At 42.0% G+C, this 14,540-nt stretch overlaps 1 protein-coding gene across 2 annotated transcripts in view; it reads right to left on the bottom strand.

Moving 5' to 3' along the window:
- Window positions 1-8,562, bottom strand: part of KDM7A (lysine demethylase 7A) — a 77,414-nt gene extending 68,852 nt beyond the window's left edge. Inside the window, exon 1 of one of the 2 annotated variants that reach the window (XM_064487303.1) lies at window positions 8,295-8,562. In XM_064487303.1, the coding sequence (XP_064343373.1) occupies window positions 8,295-8,488 (194 nt within the window). In that variant the 5' untranslated portion in view covers window positions 8,489-8,562. The remainder of the gene's footprint in view (window positions 1-8,294) is intronic. The other variant, XM_064487302.1, reaches the window with a different exon arrangement.
- Window positions 8,563-14,540: the final 5,978 nt, after the last annotated feature.

Here is a 14,540-nt window from a genome sequence, read left to right as displayed (position 1 = left end):
TATTTATAAAGGTGGCATCTCAAATCACTGAGGCAAATATAGATTTTTTAATAAATAGTGCTAGGACAACTGGGTAGCCATTTAGGAAAAATAAATACAATTATATCCCTATTTCATACCATATACAAGAATAAACCCCAAATGGATTAGGGATCTAAATGGAAAAAATAAAACCATATAACTACTAAAAGAAAATATAGGTAAAATCCTCTTTAGCCTTGGGGTAGAGAAAGGCTTGCTAATTATGACTCAAAATCCAGAGCTAATAAAAGATTGATAAATATGATTACATGAATGTTTTTAAAATTTCTGTAAGGCAAAAAAAAAAAAAAAGTCACCATAGACAAAACCAAAAAACGAACTATAAACTGGGAAAGTGTATTTATATATGCCACAAAAGGCTAATCTCCCTAATATGAAAATAGCTCTTAAAAATTGAGGGACAAAAGCCCAAAAACCTGATAGATGATTCTTAAAAAAAAAAAAAAAAAAAAAAGAGAGAGCAAAAGAAAGAAAAAAGAAAGAAAATGGTCTTCAGCCCCATAAAAAATTGTTCCAACACACTTGAGAGATGTGTAGATTAAAACACGGACACCATTTTTCACCTATCAGACTGGCAAAGATTAAAAATATGGCAACATCCTGATGGAAGAATGAGGAGAAAGAGGCACTCTCCTACACTGCTGGTGGGAATGACAACTAGTCCAACCATTCTGGAGGGATATCTGGTAATCCTGACAAAGCAACGCATTTATTTCCTGACCAAGTAATCCCACTTCTAGAAATCCAACCTGATTTCTAGATACAGAAGATACACCTCCATCAATATGAAAATATATAAGCACAATGTTATTCATTACAGTGTTATCTGTAATTATAAAATACTGTAAACAACCTAAATGCCCACACAAAAGAGGATGGATAAATAAAAAAGGGTACATGTACACAAAGGCATACCATACAGCTGTTAAAAAGAATAAAGAGCTCTATGAACTATTTCCAGTACACATCATTAAGTTTAAAAAAAAAAAAAAAAAGCAACGTGAAGAGATGCTACACTTCACATAAAAAAAGTAGATGTAAGAAAATACATATGTATCTGCTCACTGTGGGAAAACAAAAAACTCCACAGAGAAAGGATAAATCAGAAACTAAAGAGATTATTCATGGGGGGTGGGGGAGGGGAGGGGGAGGAGGAACCAAGAAGGCAGGACACTTCTGGGTATACATTTTCAAGTAATTTCTGGCTTCTTAGAACCACAGTCATGTTTCACATACTCAAAATACAAACCAACAATTAAAACCAACCAGGACAGAAGAGGAATCCAAAATGCATTATAAACAGTAACAAATAAACCTACCTGTATTACAAATAAATGACATAACATACTAAAGTGGAAAAGAAAAGAACTAAGTTAGCTTCAGAAAGTGTTCTGCCTAGATATTATAAGGTTAAAGGCAAAAAGAACTACACACAAATAGTGCAATCTACTTAACAAATTGAGTTTCTCAGAAGGGTATATATAGGTTAGCAATTTGAGAACAACTTTATGTATACATGAGGATTGAACAAATAAATATACACATTGTAGATAATGAGAGCTGGGTTTCTAACTGTTAGACAAAAAAGTTATAAATAAGGAAAGCGGGAAGGTTAAAAAGAACCCTGTGGTGTTAGAGGAGAATCAAAGGTACCATTATAAAAACTTACAGTTTTTAATACAGACAGACAGACACAAACACAAACACAGATATGTGAGCATATGTGATTAGTGTATTTCCTAGCTCTGTCCACTGAGAAGGCCTAGAAGCAAAGAGCCCACCTACTGCCAGACCTTGGTTTCTAACAACCATTCTCCAATAAAAGGAACGAGGACTCACACAAATACATAGAAAAATCATACAAGTTACCATTAATTCACACTAAAATTAATGGGAAAAGCATAATATTAATGTTTATAGAAAAGTAAGTAAATGACAATTACAATAATAAAATGTAACTTCCAAAAAGAATTAGAAAACTTGGAAGCAGCTGCAAGATCAGCACTGGCCAACTGTTCAAAAGTTGTCCAAATTATCGTGAAGTTTCAACTGCTCAAACCAACCAAAGCTTGCTTTATAATCAAATTCCCTTACACCTGTTCTACTAGTCTTCTTGAGCCCTCCACGTCAGATTATCAAATAGAAAGGCATTCTTCCCCTTGGGTGATCAGCAAACTCAATTTCATACCTAAGGACACAGGATATGAAAGCCTTCCAAGCAGAAATTTGCCCCAAACTGGATGGTTTAAAAATTTTAAAGTCTTGGTGAGAGAACTAGATGTAGCACTGCTGGGCAGTCTGAGATAAGACTCCATTTCACAACATATTTTGTTCAAATAGCAAAACTGAGTATATATGTATAATACTATTACAAGTGAAATATATGAAGAAAATACTCATATATTCTCCTATGACAAACTGTCACATCAAAAAAAGATATTGAGAAACTCAATAAATGGGCTTTTTGTTCTCTTACAGGGAGATACATGTTCACCTAGTAAGTTTATAATACTCTAGTAACACTTCAGTATAATACTTTAAAGACTTGATCGTTAAGTGGAAATGTATATAATATAAATTTTTTTTAAATTCCCATCCTTAAAATTAAAAAAGAATCAAACTATACTCCAATAAGAAATTTACTGGAATTTCTGCCTAAGGATGAGGCAGAGTTAATTATAAAACTTTTCAAATAACTATTTTATACTCTGTTCCTAAGGCAGTTATGATCATTTTAAACATGTTTACACTAGAGAAAATAATTTTAATAAAGGGGAAAAAAAAGTAAGATGTTTAAAGATGTATTTTTCTGGAACCCTGTCCCATCTATGTCATCTATTCCCCTCTCTCCCCTCAAGAAAGAGACAAGAGTTCAGACTCTAGTTCTACGACCTTCCAGCTTTGTAACCGTGGGAAAGTTACTGACCTCTCAACTCTCAGATTCCTCATCTGTAAAATGGAGATAATAATAACACTTATCCAGCAAGGTTACTGTGAGAATTAGATGAGCTAATTAATACAGCTAACGCAATGAGAATAGTGCATAGCACTTGGTAAAGCATTCAATTGGTGTTTGAGTCAGTTCCTGGGACAGTAGCAGAGAAACTCCTACCCAAAAGCATTATTCTAGATAAATACTTCTATCTCCCTAAACCAAGCTCTTCATTCATTCAAGCTTCACGAATAAAAATTAATATACAACATTTGTTAATTACCTAAACTGACTCAATCATTTAAAATCATCTCTCACCTAGATTGTTACAATAGACTTCTTGCTGGCCTGCCCGTCACCTTTGCCTCCCTCTCTAGTCTTTTCTCCGTGGAGCAGCCAGATGGAACCTTTTAAAGGTTAAGTCAAATCGTTTATTCCTCCACTCAAAATATTTGACTATTTGCTCTGAGTAAAATCCAAAACATTCTTGTGTTCAAATGTCTCCTTCTCAAAGCCTTCCATAATCACACTATACAAAAGTAGCCTTATACCACCCCCTCAATCCTCTCTTTTCTTCTAACTCAATTTTTCTTCACAGCCCTTAGCATTCTTTTGTCATGAATATTTGTCCGTCCGTCTCCCTGCCTCACCACCGTAGAGTATAAGTTATAAGAAAGCAAGGACCTTGTTTTGTTCATTGCTACATTCCTAGCACCAAGAACAGCGCCAGGCACACTGCAAACCGGCCAAAGCCAACATCATACTTAATAAAACACAAGAGGCAATTTCCCGTGTCAGGAACAAGAAACAAAATATAATTACAAAATACTATGTGTCAGCTACCAAAGTGGCAAATTTTTAACTTTTAAACTTTTTATTTTAATGATTGAAGTACACTAAAGAGTTTAAAAAATCTTCAGTGTACACGCAGCTCAGTGAATTCTTACATCTGCATGCACTCATGTAACAACAACCCAAGACCAAGCTGCAGAACATTTCCTGCACCTCAGAAGCTCCCCTGGGCCTCCTCTCAGTAAATACCCCCACAGAGGTAAGCACTAGCCTGACTTCTATTACCCAGCTAGCCTATACTTGAACTTCGTATAAGGAGAATTAAACAGCTTTCAAGTCTGTCGTCTTTTGTTCAACTTTCTGTGAGAGTCACCCACGTCGTTGCATATATCAGTGATGTAGTCCTTCCTGATGACTAAGCAGCACTCCATTTTATGACTATACCACAATTTATACAATCTACTATTGATGACATTTAGGTTGTTTCAGTTTGGGAATAACATGAATAGTGCTGCCATGAATGGTCTTGGGTATGTCTTTTGGTGAAAATACTCATTTATCTGCAGAACATTGGCAACATTTTTGTTTGTTTGTTTGGGAGGGGGGGTGTGGTTAATAATACCTTCGTGAGAATCCAGGGAAAGAGAAGTGGGCAGTGGGTGAGAGTTTAAAATTGAAACAATCTTTTTGAAGGACAATCTGGCAATAGGCACAAGAAGTCTAAAAATATCTGTATTGTAGGACTAATAATTTAACTTCAAGGAAATTTCTTATTGAGTATTTACATGTGGCAGATCTTCAAAGTATTTTACATGTATTAACTCATTTGATTTATTCTAAGGAAATGATTAGAGATGTTCACAATGGTTTGTTTAGAAAGATGTCAACCATCCATCATTAGGAAATACAAGAAAAAGTAGTAAACAAAGTAAAAAACTAACAAGAGGGGAATGATTTTTGAAATATATTATACTTCCATGAAATTAAAGTCTATGCAGCCACTGAAAATGTTTTTCAAAGAACATGAAAGATACAGGAAAAAGTATACATTAATGAATAGGTAGATATGACAGGTAACAGCAGAATGCATAAAATGAATTCCAGTTTTGTTTTATTTTTAAAAACACATACATATACCTTAAATGTTATAAAATAGTGGTAATCTCTGGAAGACATGAGTACTTTCATATTCTTGATACTCTTCTGTACGTTCCAATTTTTCTACATTACTTCTGCCAATTAAAATGAGTATGTAACTAAAAAGACTAACGAATAAAAGTGTTTGCATTATAATGGGGAGATAAAAGACATTATAACACAGTTGAATTAGAGCAATGATGTAGTTTTGCACAGAATGCTGTAAGAGCTCTATGGAAAGATGTCTAGCCTAGAGATTATGGGGAAGGGCATCGTCAAGAAAGATCTCTATTGTCTTACTTCCACCAAGAACTCACAGAGGAGAAACACCATCTTTAGGTTGGAAGAAACCGTCCCAGGAAAATCCTGTTAATTCCTCAGCTCACTGCCCCTAGGGTATCAATTATACATTGTACCCTGGCAAGTGGTCTTTTCCCTTCTCACTTACAGAAAAGGCTTAGGCAGACAGAGGGACTGGAATTCCTGAACATCAAGGATGCAGTCAAAATCCAAAAGCTTCAAATCTGGAGAAAGCTGGTTCTATGTGTCCTCACGCCTGGCTGAAAAGCATCAAGGAAGAGTCTGTCTTCCCAGTCAGCATAAATTAGGGCAAAAACTTTTCAGATTTCCAGATGTCAGAAACTCCAGGCAGAGTAAACCCAAATTTATACCAAAATTCACTGACTCCTTGAGTTTAATTCTTCTACTTGAAAAAATAAAAGTACAAAGGAGTTATCCAGGTAAAGACAATTGTCTGTATCTGCCCTCCTACCATCTCTTTCACTACTGCAGATGGACCAGGCCTGGAAACCAAAGGAAAGCTGGGCACAGAGACCAAAAATATACCTTGGTACTTTAGGGGCCAATTCTCACAGAAGCCAATGATACTTCTTTAATAATTAATACATAGGGAACATTTTGCTGTGTTCAAAAAACCAATCACTCATTTCATGGTACAATAAACATGAGTAAATATTGATTACAAGGAAAACATACAGACCCCAAATTACCAATACTTCATTAAGAATTAAACTTGCTAATAAGACTATTGCTTTTGCATGGCAGGGCATTATCACTAAATTTTCTAACTAACTTTTGACATCTGAATTACATTGACTTCTCAAGGATTGATGGTCAAAAAAACCCTGGGTTCAAAAATTTTTTTCAGAATCATGCCCATAGATATAAAGTCACACAAATTTATGTGACACAACAGAGCATACTTGTTTTAGCCTTGCTCTCCCTCCTTCACACATGCCCTCTTATTTTCCCCTTAGATTTCTCCTGTTAACCAATTTATACTTAAATGTATTACAAAATGCTCCATAAACTACCTGTAGCTTTTCATGGTTACAGTGTTACTTTAAGATAAATAAAATTCTAATCTCAAATTTATTAACCTATCAAATCTCTACACTGGACAATGGGACAAATTTCTTAAGCAGCTAAAATAGTTCTTTGAAAACCTAAGTATTTACATAATCACAAGGGACTGGGTTTTATTCTATATTTAACCTAGATTTTTGGATAATCTCTATTCTGGTTGCCTATGACGGGAAAAGAGGGTGCAGAAATAGAATTGGCAAGATTTGGTATCTTCATATTTCAGTTTTGTATACAATCAAAATATAGGGAAAACATTGGTTTGGAGTAATAAGAAAGAACTTGGGTAAGTTATTCTTAGTTACAAGCGGCATGGTTTTAACAATATTACCAGCATATACCAGAGTGTTAAAAGATTATCTGATATACAAAATAAGGACCCCTGTCCTTTTACAGTGACAGTTTGTTGGGGTTTTCCCCTCTGTTGTTTTGCTGTCGAAATTGCGCCACCTGAAAACTCATTAAGGAAACTAACTATACCTGAAAATTAAGTAAAACTAACTGTACACTGACAGGAACGGTCTAATTTAAATGGTTTTCTCTCCCAGGGCCAGTAGAGGGAGACTAAGACATCTGGCCTGGTCGTGTAGTGTTTCTGCAAAATTGGGGAGGGGGGGAGCGGAGGCTGTATTTAAATGTCCTGCTGTCAATCAAAGGACACTTCCTACAATCACAGTCACCATATCTGCTGTTACCCGGGAGCGTACTCTCGCCGAGATAAACACCAAACGGTGCTCGGGAAACCTGCTTCACCTAAAGGTGACCGCAGGCTTTGCCACAACGCCCAAATAAGGACTTTGGGAGCCCAACCTCAACTAGTTTCTTTGTTTAAATGCCTGCGAATCCCTCCCACGCCGGAGTCAAGAGGCTGTGGCGCCGCCCTTTATTAGCCTCACACTTTGATTACAAAACACACGAGTTGGCGGCTCGGCGGCGGAGACGGCCCGAGCTCTCACAAACGTCAAACCCGAAACACAGGCGGCGGCCGAGGCAGACGGCGACGCTCGCCGCCCCCCGCCCCCCGCCCCCAAGTCCCCACCGGCCGGCGAAAGTTCGCCCGCACCGGGCCCCCGGGCGCTGGCCCCGGGCCGCCCGGGTGTCGCCGGCCCCTCGGGCGATGGGAAATTTCACTCTTTATAAAGTTTGAGCCACGGCGCGGGGGCGACGCGGGGGGTTGGGGAAGACAGGCTGTCCCTTCGGGCCCCACTGCCCACACCATCCGCTCCACCCCCGCCAGGACGGCCTGTGCCGGGGTAGCGGATACAACCTGAGCCGACCTGCTACCCAGCCCGGGACCCCCGGCCCAAACTTCAGGCTGGCATCTTTCAAGTCCCCGAGAGTGCCTCATCTGTTGCTCTGTTTACTCCGCGGAGCCCCGCCGGGCTGGCGCTACCGACGCCCCCGTCCCAGCGCCCGGCGGCCGAGGAAGTTTGATAAAGACCGGGGAAGGGGGCGCGACCGAGACCCGCGGGCGGAGGCGGGGGTAAGGAGGGCAATTTCTAGAGACCCCGTGCCGGCTAGCCGATGGCAGCCCGGAAGGAAGGCGCGGCGGCCGGCCGGGCAGGGCGACCGGCCGGCGGGGCGGCGACTCCGGGCCGGGAGCCCCGGGCGGGCGGGGCGGCGGCCGGGCTGCGGGCGCGGCGAGGGGCTGCGGGCCGGGCCGGCACTCCGCCCGCAGCCTCAGCCGGCGCCTGCCCCGGCCGCGTCCCCTAGCCCCGGTCTCCCCCTGCCAACTTCTCGGCCGGTCCCCTTTGTTCCCGTTTGTTGTGGTGACTCTTCGCCCGGCTGGGCGATCCCACCAGCCCACCTCAGCCCGCCCGGCGCCCGGCGAGCCCGGGGCCCCGCGCGCCCCGCTGCCCGGGCTAGGGACTCGGCGCCGTAGCTCCTCCGCGCTCGGCGCGGCGCGGCGCGGCGGCCGGGCGAAGGGCGGCGCGGGCGGCCGGCGCGGCGACGGTGGCGGTTGGCCGGTGGCCGGCGGCGGCGGCGGGGCTGGAGGGGGTTTATTTACCTGCCGTGGAACCAGTCCTTGCAGATATCGCACTCGATCATGAAGCGGTTCACGTCGTACGGCTGCCGGCACACACAGTACACCGGCGGAGGCGGCGGGGGCGCCGAGGCCCGACCCGGAGCCGCCACCGACACGGCTGCCGCGGCGGCTCCAGCTGCTGCTCCCGCGGCCACCGCCGCCGCCGCTCCGGCCATCTTTAAAAAACACACACACGCTCGCTCGCTGCTCCGCTCGCCGACTGGAGCGAGCGCAGCCGCCAGCCAGCGCCGCCTCCTGCAGCAGCCGGAGCAGCACCCGCGGCGGCGGCGGCGGCGGCGGCGGCGGCGGCGGCGGCGGCGCCTCAGTGCGCGCGCGCCAGGTCGCGGCCGGGCGGGGGAGGCGGGCGGCGGGCGGCGGCGCGCGCTCGACGAGCGAGGTCCTGGCCGGGCTCCTTCCGGCGCTCCGCGCGGGGCCGTGCGTCTCGCGCACGTCGTCCTGCCGCCCGCGCGCGCGCGCGCCTCGCTCCCCATCGCGTCGGCCGGGCGGAGGGACGGGCTGAAGGGCACGCGGGGCGGGGGAGGCGGAGGGAGGCAGAGGCCCCCTGAGGACACGCGCGGTGGCGCGGCGAGCGCGTGCGAAGAGCCGGCTCCGGCATTTCTGAGTGATCGCAGAGGCTGGGGAAGTTCCTGCGCAGTGAAAGGCGGTGCACGCTGCGTCTGTGCTCTGAGTCAGGGAACGAGGAAATTAGAGCCCCGTCAGGGCCACCTCTGGACCAGGGGACAATCTTAAATCGATTAGCAGCCTCCTCGCGACCTCCATGGGTCCGAGCCGAGGGTTTGCAGAACGGCGAAACAGTTGTGCCCTGCTGAGTGGCAAGAGTGTGCTAGCGAGTCATTCAAACTTCCAAAACGTCCCACCCGAATTCCCACCGACCAGCTAGGAAATGTATTGATGGAGCCACCGATAGGTGAAGGGAGGCTGTTCCCAAGAGGAATTCGTTTAATGTCTGTGAGCCAAGAGAAACTTGAAATGCGGTGCGTGGAGAAAGGACCGGAGAGGAACCCAGCGAGTTTATAAAAAACACGACTTAGATGCGAATGCTTTCGACTTCCGAGTTTGGAAGATAAGAGATAAAATTCTAAATGACTGTGACACCTCGGAAAGGGGATACTACAGATATCCAGATAAAGCCAGATAATACGGTACTTGGCACATAATAGGCCACTAATAAATATTTTTAAAGGAAGGATGAGATTGATAGGAATAAAAGCAGCTAATATATCCAATAGAGAAAGATTGCCTTGGAATCATAACGACGTTAATTGGAAGGGATATTAAGAATTACGGAATCAGATAGTTGTAGCTGAATTTCGCAGGCATTTCTATCGCTGGTAAACTCCCTAGAGTTCCCATCTCACCCAGCCCCAGGCAGAGAATCACTGATCTGTTCTAATCTTTTTATCTTTGAGAAAAGTAATTAACTTGCCTAAAGTCTCAGATCTGAGCTTGAGCTAGTTTCTCCACTCTGCATCCAATCCTTTCTCTACCACACCATGGCTTGTCACAAAAAGACTTGCAGGAAAAGAAACACCTGGAAATCAGAGTTGACCACAAAGTGAATGAGTTCTAAACATGTATCTTGAAGAAAAGAGAAGAGTTACTGTAACGTTAGCATATGTTTAGAGGCATCGCTCTTGAATTAACTCCTTAAAGATCTGTTCAAAGAAAAATTATGAATAATATCTTCCTTAACTACCTCACAGAGGTTTTGTAACAAGCAAAAGAGATCATGTATTTTTAAAAGTACATCGTAAAGGATGTGTGTTGTCAGGGACAGAAAGGCAGCCTAAGCTATCATGTTGGAGTCAGGGTGAGGAGGGCATCCACACGAGGAAGGGACCTGGTATGGGTGTTCCCGGTGCTGGAGGGGCCACCTGGCCTTGGGATGTCAGCGTAGGTGAAGAGAAGAGGGTAGCCAAGCAGAGGAGGGGACAGCAGCGGTGACGGGAAGTTGGTTATGTATAAGAGGATTGATCCAATAAGTGAATATATTAAGGAAAATGGGAGCCAATTTTTCACTGTTGAGGAAGAGAGTCACAAATATGGAAAGAAACTTTAATGAACCTTTTAGTAGTGAGCTGGTAATGGAGGTGTCAACCTCTTTCTATTTATAGAAATAGATATGGGTGTATAAGCCTGTGCATACTCTGTCCACTGAAAGGTTCTGCAACACAACAAAATAATTAGTACATCTAGCCCAGATCTTGGCTTCTCAATACCATTCTCATCTTCATTTTACTTCTTGGTAAAATGGCAGATTCCAGACCTGGAGGAGAGAAATACAGTATGAGAATGAAGCTGCTAGTTGTGCCAGAAAAAAAAGGACATGTTCATATCAAAAGGACACAGGCCAACTTGTGTCCCTCTGGCCAAACCTGGGACAAAATAAAAAATGATAATAATGTATTAAAACCTGTAGAATACCATAGGAAACCACACAGATATAAATAAACGTAAACAAAGTTTGAAAAGGATTGGAAAATATACATAGTTTCAAAGTATATGCCCACAATTAAAGGAAATTAAAGTAGCATTACAGTGGAGAAGTCGCAGGCACCATCTCAATCAAGCGATCAAGTGCCATCAGTAATGGGACAAATCAAAATCCTACACCAGCTAATAGGATCAAATGAGAATATCAGCATCACTTCTGTGTATTTTCGCCTGGTCTACTTAGTTGAATCTTCCAAAGGTATGTCAAAAAAAATCAGTAAGAGTAAAAACACTATAAGGCACACAAACCTGTGAGGAAAGGTTAAAGAAACTGTAAACACAAAGATTTGACCTTGAGAAGAAAGGGATGAAGGCTGGAACTCTAGGTAATGTCAAAATTTTAGTGACAAGCTCCATACATAGTAATTAAGAGCATGTGCTTGAATTCCACAACCTACTATCTGTGACAGCTTACTAACTAACTATTGGGTTTTAGTTTTCTCATTTTAAGGGATGATAAGAATATCTACCTCAAACAGTTAGTTGCATTAAATGAGAGAACAAAATACAGGCCACGATTCTCTGTATGTAATAACCTGTATAGCTGTTAGCTATAATTATGAAAAATTATTTTGCTTGTTAATAATAATAGGACAGAAGAGCACCTGGAAGGTTACGAGGGAAGACTAGGAGTGTATCATCCCAAAAACAAGGAGGGAAAGAGAATTTCAGAAAGAAAATATCTTGAGGAAAAGCGCCCAGCTCCACGCCAGCATTGGTTGGCAATGACCGTGAGGATCCCTGTGCCTTTCCCCTTTGCAGGTACTCTTGTACCCACCATGCTTACTTAATTTTCATATCAAATTTCAGTTACTCTGTGGATTGTTTTAAACACTCCACTTGTCCATAAACCTTCATTTCTCTAAAAAGAATTGTTTGCTCCAACCTAACGACTCTGCTTCCTGCTACCACCAACACTGGTCTGTCTCCATGACCATGTCTGCTGGTCCCTTCCTTAGTATCCCTTCTCCTTCCCTTTTCTTCAAAACGCTGTTCACAACCTACCTTCCCAGTCCTCTGACTCTACTGTGTTCTTTATATACGTAAAATTTAATTTGCTTATTATTGTGTGCTCCTCAAGTTTTCAGTCAGTGCCCGTACATTCTTTCTTTAGAAGATATTTATTTTTCTTCTTACAGATTCAGAAACCGAAGGAGCTTGTTTCCAAAAGACTATCCATACTTGAGGGAAAAACACAATGGTTAGAAAAAATTTTAACAAAAGAAGGGAAAATGGAGGAATATTTACCAGGAGCTCTGGACACTTTCTAGTGAAGAAGACCATAGACTATTTATCCTATGCAAAGTAATTTGGGGGTGCTGAAAAAAACCACCCATGCCAAGTGCTTCTCTTCATCGGCCTGCCAGGGTGCATAACATTCCCATTTATAAAGTCATCCCTTCAAGATTGGGTAGGTAGGGTCCTCTGTCCTCCGAAGGCTCCTGAGCAGATACGGATACACCAAGCATGAGAGGTAGCCCACTGGTGGTACACTTTTTTCTGTGGAACAAATTACACTAAGAAATATTCTGGGGACTGAAGGGTTTCCATAGTCAAGTAAGTTTAGGCAACGTTACATACTGTGCCTTCTGCTGTTCAAAAACAAAAACAAATCTGGAGTCCATGCGATTTTGACTCAGCATCTCCCAAAGTCATCTGACCTTGTGTTCTTTGTACTAGTCTTTCAACTTTTCTGTATTTTTGTCATTTTTCATAAGATTAAAAATAAATTTTTAAAAATTTTAAAAGGGGATGAGGGTATAGCTCAGTAGTAGAGCACACGCTTAGCGTGCACGAGGTCCTGGGTTCAATCCCCAGTACCTCCATTAAATAAATAAATAAATAAATAAATAAATAAATAAATAAATAAATAAATAAATAAATAAATAAATAAAATTTAAAAATAGAGCCTTTCCTGAGTTTGTTCAGAAGTTAAGTAAATGATATTTATGTAGTGGACAACACCTCTCTTTCAGAGATCAAAGTGCTATGGGACTGTTATTTTGTTTAAGCTTCATAACCCAAAGGGTTATGGAAGAAGGAGGTAAAATTTGAGCCTTCTAAACAGGAATAGGGAGGGGCACTTTTTCAGAAAAGAGAAAGTGTCCTAAATGCTCCTAGTGCTGTGCCACCACCCCTCCATCCCTTATCTAATGAGAGATGGTACTTATGGGTGTGGGCCACACATGTGGACAATGTGGAAGCAGAAAACAGTTGATAACCACTGTGTTAGTCTATGTCTCCTTACAAATAACTCCACATGTGCCCTAGTCTAACCATGAGAAAATCTTCAGACAAATTCCAGTAGAGGGGCATTCTACCAAGTACCAGTACTCCCCAAAACTGTCAAGGTCATGAAAAACAAGGAAAGCCTGAGAAACTATCAGAACCAAGAGGAGCCTAAGGAAACACGGCAATTAATTGTAATGTGGTGTTCTAGACAGGATCCTGGAAAAGAAAAAGGACCTTAGGTTAAAACTAAGGAAATATGAATAAACCATAAGCTTTAGTTAATTATAATGCATCAGTATCAGTTTATTAATTGTAGCAAATGTATCAGACAAATGGAGGATATTAATAACAGGGGAAACTTGGTACCTGCATATGGGAACTCTATACTATCTTCTCAAATTTTCCATAAATTTAAAACTGTTCTTTCAGGGGCCTAGATCTTAAAGCTATCCCGTCATCACAAATGCTTTGAATTTGTATATTACTTTGGTCTATCAAAAACCTCTTGTGTACATTACCCACAAAGTCTCCATGTTTCAAATACCAACCCATTTATTAAAAAACCGCTATGCAGGACACTAGATCATAGCTTCCACTTCTGAGTTCTATGGTACTTTGGTACAATTGGAGAAGGTACAACTAGTGGGGTGACACAATGTTATTGATAAAGACTAAGTCTGGAAAAGTGTGCATATCTGTCTGTGTGCATGTGTCCATGTTATTAGCCTGAGAGGACTGGCAAAATTGAAAAGTAAAGTACTTATTCATCCATCCATCTATTCATCCATTCCTTCATTATTGAGTATCTGCTCCATATATCTGGTAGTTGCTAAGAACACAAGGGTGAGACGCATTCCCTTTCCTCACTGAGCTCTCACCATAAAAGAGATAAACAAGTAAATAAAAAATTTTAACACAGTATGCTAAGTGTTGTGATGGGGAGAAACACAAAGAGCTTTGGCAGCACATGGGAAGGACATCTAATCCAGACTAGGGTGGATCAGGGAATGTGTAGTCCTAAAGGACAGACAACATTGAAAGAAATTCTATGTCCTTCACCATCCCTATTTGTGAAATACTAAAAATTCTACTTTTCAGGCAGTATAAGGAAGTTTTACTCCCACCTTAGGTAGAGGTGGGGATATATATATATTGGGTTTTTATTTTTCTGGTTATAAGAAGCAAACCAAATAACCAAGGTAGTACTTCCTAGTAATGGGGCTGAGGTGTGTATCTTTAAAGGGGACGAAATGAGAGGCTGTGCCAAATCTCTTGTGTATCAACAATACACATCTATCAAGCACTCAAGGTGTGTTTAGCAATACTGCGATGTAAAGAAAAAATTGATAAACACTGTAATAGAAAATTATGGACAAGTTCTTAATAAATTTTGTTTCCATTTTTATATCAGGGGTGATACTTCCATGTTTCTGATTGATGGCCATCAGCAGTCACTCCTAATGATCAATAAACAAATGTTTT

The sequence above is a fragment of the Camelus dromedarius genome, chromosome 7 (genome assembly GCF_036321535.1).
Source record: "Camelus dromedarius isolate mCamDro1 chromosome 7, mCamDro1.pat, whole genome shotgun sequence".
Taxonomy (NCBI): Eukaryota; Metazoa; Chordata; class Mammalia; order Artiodactyla; family Camelidae; genus Camelus; species Camelus dromedarius.
Note: the sequence above shows the minus strand (reverse complement) of the source record. Positions and strands in the feature narration are given on the sequence as shown.